The sequence below is a fragment of the Molothrus ater genome, chromosome 6, assembly GCF_012460135.2.
Source record: "Molothrus ater isolate BHLD 08-10-18 breed brown headed cowbird chromosome 6, BPBGC_Mater_1.1, whole genome shotgun sequence".
Taxonomy (NCBI): Eukaryota; Metazoa; Chordata; class Aves; order Passeriformes; family Icteridae; genus Molothrus; species Molothrus ater.
In genome coordinates, this window is record NC_050483.2 from 15,712,398 (window position 1) to 15,721,017 (window position 8,620).

The 8,620-nt window shown below is 52.1% G+C and overlaps 1 protein-coding gene across 1 annotated transcript; it reads left to right on the forward strand.

Annotated features, from left to right (window-relative positions):
• Positions 1–5,869: 5,869 nt before the first annotated feature.
• On the forward strand, positions 5,870–7,309 carry ASCL2 (achaete-scute family bHLH transcription factor 2). Its single transcript, XM_036384636.1, has 2 exons — positions 5,870–6,405; positions 6,494–7,309. The coding sequence occupies exon 1, from the start codon at positions 5,870–5,872 to the stop codon at positions 6,392–6,394; it is 525 nt and encodes a 174-aa protein (XP_036240529.1). The 3' UTR covers positions 6,395–6,405; positions 6,494–7,309.
• Positions 7,310–8,620: the final 1,311 nt, after the last annotated feature.

An 8,620-nucleotide genomic window follows, 5' to 3' on the forward strand; every position in this document is an offset into this window, starting at 1 on the left:
CGACGTCAGCTTTCTGAAGGGCATTTCCCTCCCCAGTTCCATAAGAGTCTCCTCCGTTCCTGCAAAGCCTCGCACCTCACCTCAAATCCACCTGAGAGGTCCCAAAATCGTCATCTACACGCCTTGCAAGGGCTGCTAGTTTTCCCACAAAAGATGTCCTGCCTACTTTTGTCTCCAGCTATAAAAACGGGTACTTTGACTGACTCACAGAGCTCTGAAAGCAGGTCTGCAACTTCAAACACCTGTGTTTAAACAGCTACTTCCTCTGTTTTCGTTGAAAATTACTATTCCTGAGTAGCTTGGCCATATCTTCTGATGCTTCTCCTACCTGCAGCGCTTGGTGCCTGCCTGCTGGGCTCAGGGGCGGAGGGATTTTCTGCTGTTCCTTTTTTCTCTCTCTTACCCTCTATCCCATACAGGTATGCCTTGAAAGTTTCCTGTTTGGGGCACAGCATATGTGGATTTCTAACATCACAAAAATAACGAGCAAAAAGAGTTGCTGCCTCACATTCACAAAAGCCAAAAGCAAAGTCACTCCCTCACCCAAAAGAAAGCAGGAGCATCAGTAGAGCTGGGGTATTAAGATGTTGGGTTGTGATTAAGGAAGGCACATTTGGCACATGGAAGGGCACTGCTGAAGGGAGAACAGGGGACTGTGTGCTCATCCTACCTGTGCCCATCAACAAGGCAAGCTGTGCAACACTTCATTTTCTATGGAATTAAACTACCTCTAGGTGCCCTGTTGTTGGCAGACACCTCCCTCAGCAGGCACACACTGACCTCTCTGCCCAGAGAGGTGAGAAGCAGGGTGTCCCCTCAACCTCATCCCAGTGGGAAGAGAGGCAGGGCTGGTGGCATGCCAGGGAACCACCCTCACAGCCAGCATGCAGGCTGGATGGCAGCATGGCTTTTCCAGCAAGACTCGGCCTCCTGCCCACCCTGGCAGGTTTTCATCGATTGATTCCCTTTGCAAAAGCCCAACTTATCACTCCCAAAAGCAGTGCAAAAACCACAGGTGATTGCAGCTCCTGCCTGTGGCTTCCTACCTTATCTCTGGTTATCAGGTGGAGCATGGAAAGATGGTAGTGAGTCTGAAAATACCCCAGGGAGCACAGGTGCTCTCTTTCTAGCCTTGTGGCAGCTTGCAGATTTCTATTATGAAAAACCTCATCCCCAGCTGTATGGGTCTCAGAGGGATGTGCCATCTCATCCAGAAGGGAAGGGTTGATTTTAAAAAGGGAACAAAGCCAGATCATATTTTTTTGCAAAGCTATAAACCCCCAACCCTCTTCTGAGCTGGAGGGAAACAATGCCACTCTGTCAGAGAGATGTTCCGAAAGGGGGATTTGATGTGTTAATGCTGCATGGGGTGAACTTGGTACACTAAACACAAATGGAGAAGAAGAGGCTGAATTCATCCTGATTGACACCCCCTTTCTTGACATCCACTTTTCCGGCTCTCACTCCATCAGTGCTGGAACAGCAGCAGTGATGGAGTGATGGAACCAGCGATGGAACAGCAGCACCCCAGCCTCGGCTGCTTGAACTCTGTCAATGCAGCAGGGAAGAGAAACTTCCCCCTTGGCTTTGGGGCACTGCTACTCATGCTCCTGAGAAAGGATGTGCTGGAAGCAAGGAGGATGTCACCCAGAAGCCAAAACTACACCCATCATCCAGGCACACCTGTGCCAGATCCCTGCTGCCTCTCAGAAGCCTCCTCCTTTTCCAGCCCACAGCACCATTGGGGAAAATTCCTCTCCTCCACAGCAGAAAGCAGCTCCAAACGTGTCAGATTTACAAGTGTCAGTGGCTCAGCCCATTCTGTCCCTCAGCTACTGCCCGTAACACGGCTGGATTCACCCTAAAGCTGGCTCGTAAATAACCATGTCCATATCAAACCGCAGCGCAGCCGTAGGGATGCTGGGAGGCCGGGCAGACCTCACAGCCTGTGCCTGCCTTCCCGGCACATCACAAGGATGCATTGTAAAGGCTGCTTAGCATTCATATAGCACATACACACAATCAAAGCTAAAAATCAACTTTTAAACCCGGGGCCATCTCTTTTCAAGAAAGGAAAGAGAGGAGGAAAGGGGGGGGATGCTGGGCTTTGCCAAGCTTCAGATGCACCATACAACTCCACTGTGAATGGAAACAAGGCTGGCTGGAGGCTGCAGTGGAAGGCACAAAACCAGAGAGAAATCATAATATTTCCAAAGCACTTCTTTACTTATTATTATTTTCAAAGTGTTTCTCAGAAGTCCTCTAGTGATTCCCAGGCAATTTAAAATTATTATAGATGAACAAATAAAATGTCAGAAGAGTTATTAAAAACAGTTCGTCAAGCCAGAGAAAGATTACATTGGAAAAGAGCATAAGCTGAAGGCAGGGAGCTCCCTTCAAAGAATAAACTCAAATGAACTTCTTTCTCCACTGAAAGTGAAAGAAACGTACTCATAGCTCTAAAGCACAGTGCTCTACTCAAGTTAAATTATTTTTTCTTTTTCACATGCTATCTAATTGCACACCATAACTGCCCAGGAGCCAGCTGTGCAGGTGATAGACCTGAAGACACAATGCGAGCCCTGCCCCATGTAGCCCTGCTCCTGGCAGAACCAGTGTGAGCACAGCCCAGCCTGGTAAACAGGCTCACCAAGAACAGGGCTGCTTAACTCTCCATCACCCTTTATTTCTCACATTCACCCTCTCAAGCTTTATTGCAACTGGACCTCCATTGCTTTCCACTGCAGTCCTGAAAGTTTTGGTAAAATACCCTAAAAAGCTCTGTCAGCTGGCTGTAATGCATGGGTGGCACCAGGACTGACCCAGCACCGCACCTGCAGCCTTCCTGCTGACGCACGTGCCAAGCCAGGGGCAGCGCTTTGCTCTCACCTTTGGCAGGTGCAAGAACTAACATGTAGTATACAGGCCCTTTCCCCTTCTCCCTGAGCATCGTTTGGCCACCTTGCAGCTGGCTGAAGCCACATGGAGTTAAAAGGTGTCCACACCAACCATGCAGTTACCATTTTTGCCTCACCTGCTCCAGGAGAGGAGAATTTCTTCTCCCCACTCTCTGGGGATGGGTAGCACATTGCTGGATGCTCTCTCTCCCCAGATTATGATCAGGAAGTTGATTGTGAACACAGACAGTGTTTAATGATGTCTTGTTCTACTGGATCCTTACATAGTCATTAACTTTATAAAGAGATTTCAAAAGAGATTGCATTTGTCTGAGTACAAGATGTACCTACCCACCTACCTTCCTTCAGACTGTTGGGAAGCCAGCTGCACTGCTAGGAAAGCGTAAGCACTTGCTGTGTGCTGTGCTCAGGCCCAGACCCGATGGCCACATCTGGATGGAAACATCAGCAGCTCTGAAGCCAATTTGGACAAGTTAAGTTCATCCCTGAGCTGAGTGTAGAATCTCTTTGGCTGGAGGCTGCCTGCTCTCCCTTGAGACTGGGTTTACTGGTGCGCGTTACTAATGAAAAAAATTCCCTGTAGCTATTTTTGTATGATAAAAATCCAGTTATTAGTCTTGAGTGTCTCTATTAGGCTTTCTCTTGAAAAGTTTCAAGGGCAGCAGCTTCCCCTTTCCTGTGTGAAAGGTTTTCAACAGAAAATTAGAGACAAGGTAATAAGAGAACATCAGTATTACTCCACTGGAACAATGCTCCTACTGACAAAGCTACATCTGACAGCAAGCACAAGGGAAGCCCCTTGCTCCAGCCAGGGCAGTTTTGCAGATGCTGCAGACAAGTGCATGACATGGCCTGAGCTGAGCAAGCAACCCGTGCACTCCCAACAAGGCCCAGGCAGCTCCCCTGCGCTGCTGGGAATCCACCAGGAAAAATGCTCCTGCCTGTGCTGCGTGCCATGAGCTGCTCCTCTCGGGTCAAGTCCTTCAGAGAAGCTGTAGGACCGCTCACTGCTTTGCCCCCAGGTCTACAGCACAGCCAAGAATGTCTCGGGAGCTGCTGGATGTGGGTGCTAAGGCTCCTGCTTGCTTGACTACCAGAAAATCAAAGTGCCCACAGGATCCTTAGTGTCAGGAATTTCAGCTCAGCTGCCTGTGACACTGCAGTGGGGCTGGTTCCTTCAAGCCAATGCCATTGCAACCAATCCCCAGGGAAACTATTTCTCTTTCAACATAGTGGAGCCTTGCTGCTCCCCAAATACCCCACACAGGTACAAAAAAAGCCCCCTCTGTGTCACATCAAGGAATCATGGATAGCTCTTTGAACTACCGTTTTTGTCTTAGATACACCTGAGCACCAGCAGCAATGTGGTTTGGGACAGCCAGGGGAATACAGACCCTTTGATATCCAAATCGTGCTGCAGAGCCTTGCTGGCACCTGTCCATGTGATGACACATCCCCACCACCAAGTCGGTTCCAAAGACACCAGCTTGGAGCACTTTCCTGACATTGGTTATGTCCGCCCCCAAAAAGTGAAGCCCTGTAACTGAACTGCCTCACACGGTTGAATTTTTTTTCTTTTCTTTTTTTTTTTTTTAAAGGCTGGGTGGGAGCAAAGCCCTGAGGACAGCACATCCTGAAGCAGTGCTGAAGCTGAGAGTGAACACAGCCCCAGGGCAGTGGGTTCATGTAGCTCTCCCTCCATCCATCTTGTTTATTTAGCAAAACACCATGCAAGTTATTTCTTCTCGCAAGTTCCCAGGACTCCAAGGGGAAGCTCCTTTGTCCTCCCAGCTATCAGAACACACCTTACCCTGCTGCTCTTCCCACCGGAGCTGGAAGAAAGGCTTGCTTGAGAGAGAGCCAAGGAGGACTGCTCGGCATGGCGGAAGGAAGCCGGGCTGCAACCCCCGAGCTACGAAAGCTTTGTTTTCCTTCTTGCCTCCATGCCTTTATCCTTGAAACTCCCACTGAAGCCCAAAAAGCCGGTCTGTGGAGAATGGCGTTGGTAAGAGGACCCACGCCATTACTATAAATCTTTGTTACTATACATTTTTGTGGATGTACCAAAGCAGAGCCCCGGTGTGTCCCGTCTGTCTGTCAGGCAAGCACCGACCGGCGGCCAGGTGCGGGGCACTCTGAGCTCCGCAGGGAAAGCAAACCCTGGGAGCAGCGGGGCTGCCGGGCCACCGCCATCCGCACACCGGCACCGCGGCGTACCCGGCCTGGGGAGGGGGCGGGCTGCTGGCACACCTGAAGGGACAGGACCCGGGGCCTCCACCTCACCTCGGGCAGCGGGGAGCCCCGGCTGCTCCCGAGCACCCGCCGTGAGGTGCGGGGGAGGCGGGGCGAGAGTGCGGCCCCACCCCCGAGTAATAATAAAAACTAAATTCAAATAAAATGTTAAAAACTGCCCGGCCAGGGGCGGTGATTTGAGGGGAGGGTTGCAGCGGGGCCGCTGACAGCGTTGTGTGTATGTGTGTGGGGGGTTGTGTGTGTGTGGGGGTTTGTGTGTGTGTGTGTGTGTGTGTGAGGGGGGGTGGGGGGGCTGCCGGCTGCCGGCGGCGCCACGCGCCGGGCGCGCGCGGGGGTGGGTGCGCGCGCGGGGGAGGGCGCGGGCGGGGGCGCGGCGGCGGCGGGCGCGCGTGGCGCGGCGTGCGCGGCGCGTGCGGCCGGCGGGGCCCCGCGAGCGGCGGCGGCGGCGGCGGCGCGTTGATAAGGGGCCGGCCGGCAGCGGGACTCGCCGCAGAGGCGCGGAGCGGCGGCGGGAGAGCACGGGCATGGGGGTGAACTGCCCCGCGCTGCCCACCCCCGCCTCCTTTGCTTCGCTTTAAATTTAGTTTTGAGATTTTTTTTTTCTTAGTTTTAAAGTTTTGGTTGTTGGTTTGGTTTTTTTGGTTTTGTTTTTTTGTTTTTTTTTTTTTCCCGCCCGCCGCCACCGTGGCCGCCCGGCGATGAACGGCGGGGCTCTGCCGCCGCTGCCCCCCGCCGCAGCCCGCGGCCGCCGGCGGCCCGCCTCCCCCGAGCTGCTGCGCTGCAAGCGCCGCCTGGCTTTCGCCGCCCTGCCGGGCACCGGGGCGGCGGCGGCGGCCGCCGTGGCCCGTCGGAACGAGCGGGAGCGCAACCGCGTGCGGCTCGTCAACCTGGGCTTCGCCGCCCTCCGCCAGCACGTCCCCCACGGCGCCGCCAGCAAGAAGATGAGCAAGGTGGAGACCCTCCGCTCCGCCGTCGAGTACATCCGCGCCCTGCAGCGGCTCCTCGACGAGCACGACTCCGCCGCCTCTTTCCCCGACGGCCGCGGGCGCGTGGCCGTCGGGGAAGTTGGCGGCGGCGGCGGCGGCTACTCCTCCGCTTCTCCCTCCTTCGCATCCTCCGCGCCCGGCTCGCCGTGCTCCTCCGAGGAGAGCGGCTACGACGTGGCGCTGAGCCCCGAGGAGCGGGAGCTGCTGGACTTCACCAGCTGGCTGGGGAGCTACTGACACGGCTGGAGGTGAGGGGCAGCGGAGGGAGGGGGCGCCGCTCCCTCGGGGGAGCGGGGCACGAACCCACCGCGGCTCTCCTCACGTCTCTCCGCTCAGCCCGCAGCGCATCGGCACCCGCGGTCTCGGCGGCGGCAGCATCCCCCGAAAGTCCTGACCTCCACCCCGGCGTGGCCCCGCTGGCTGCTCTTCTCGCCGGGTTCAGCCGTCGTCTTCTGGCTGTGGAAAGTGCAATGGGGTAGTTGGCTGCGGGGTCCCGCTCCTTGCGCGGGGACAGCGGCTCCGCCTGCCCGCCGGGAGCTGCCGACCCACGGAAAGGATGCCCGAGCGAAGCTGCTTTCCCCCGCCGCTGCTGTCTGGTGTTGCTTTGGTGGGGTGGAAAAGGAAAAAAAAAAAAAAAAGTCATTAGAAACACTTGATACTTCCTTATTTCTGGAGGGGGAGGGAATTTTTTATCATGTCAGATTCTATTTTATATGTAACTTGAACTGCCTATAGGGACATTGGTGTATGAAGACTTATTTTTGTACAGCAAACCTTAGAGAAAAGGGATATGATGGTTCTATTTTTAGCAGGTCCTATCCACTTGTTCTTGAACACTACCAGCTGGAATGTTTTGGAAACATACATATTATAGATGCAAAGGTATTTGTTTGGTTTTTTTTTTTTATTACTATTCTCTCCAAACACTTTGGTAAAAGACTGTAAACTTATGTTGTGTTTTAACGTGATGTCTGAGTTTGCCTGTGTGAAGGTCCGCCTCTCTGAAAACTGAAGTTTTTTTAAAAAAAATGTATTGAAGGCATTTTTGTATGCACTTGCTAGGGTTTCGTATGTTGTACATATGCAGTTTTTAAGAGAGTATAATATTTTATGTAAATTGACTTTATAAATAAAAATCTATTTATAAATGGCTTCAGGGCTGTAAAATGTATGTGTGTATTTGCCAGAATTGCCCAAGGTGACTTAACTGTGGCCTGAAGAGGTGGGAGAGGGGAGTAAGGGGCAGTACAGCAGAGAGGCACTTCTCCCTGGACCAGGTTTCACATGCAGAAAGGAATAAGGAGCAGCATAGCATAATCTCCAGGCTTACTTTTCTTTCCCCCATTCAAGTTTTATAAATTCAGTGCTTGGAGCAGGTCCTGCTGGGAAGATGTGGGGAGCTGCAGATGTGCGTAGGAGACAAGGCAGGTTCGGTGCTGCTAACCCCTGTCCTGAACATGCAGAAAGTGCAGCTGCAGGAGGCTGTGTTGCCCGTGCCTGGGATGCTGGGAGACTCGTGGGAAGGTAAAGAGGAAGTGGGTATCTGAAGTTTGTTTGTCCTGGCAGCAGCTCTCAGGAGGAAGGTTGGGGTGCCTTTATTCAGGGAAGCAGCACCTCTGAGAATAGTGTTGTCCTTTAAAAACCACCCATAACCACAGTGTCCCACCTTGTCCTACTCTAACTTGAGCTGCATGTACAGAGTCTTTATCTAAAGGCAATAATGTGGCAAATGTGAATCACTCCTTGGAAACTATAGGCAGACTCATAAGCTCTGTCCATTACTTTTGGACTCATACTGAAGACTTGCTTCAGGGCAGGTGAGCCAGAGGTAAAAACCGTGTGGGTAAAAATGCTGTGAAATAAAACACAGGGCTGATGCCATGAAAAACTATGGCAGAGACTGTTAATTCCCTTAGAGAGCTCTAGTGAATGTTAGGAGTTGAATGGAGCAAAATGGGCTGGCCTGTCGAATATGCTGAACGAACACTAAGCAGAAATGATTATTAAAATTGACCTACTTTACAGGGACCCTCTGTGTAATCTCTGCTGCCTTTTTACTGTGAAGGTAAAATTTTTCAGGAGTGTCACTCAGCAATTCCAGATTCAGTAATTGCAGTGGATACTCTGTAATCCAGATCTGTAAGAGTATTCCACATACATGATTCCATTTGAAGAAGAAACAAAAACCTCCAAAACAAGCCACGGGAAAATGAAGGCTCTAAGAGCAAGCAGCATTTAGGAGCCTGCAATCAAGAGCAATAGTTACTGTGCTTCAAGTTCATTCCCTAATAAAAGTTGCTCTAATAAACTGTCCCTTTGAAAGTGACAGAGAATTCAAATGCTTAATAAATGTCTTGCAAAGGTTTTATACCCTTTGTGGCTCTTCAACAGTACCCCAGGTAGGAGCAAGAGCTGTGGGCTGATGTGGGCTGTGCTCAGCAGCAGCAGGGAGGGCTGGTGGAA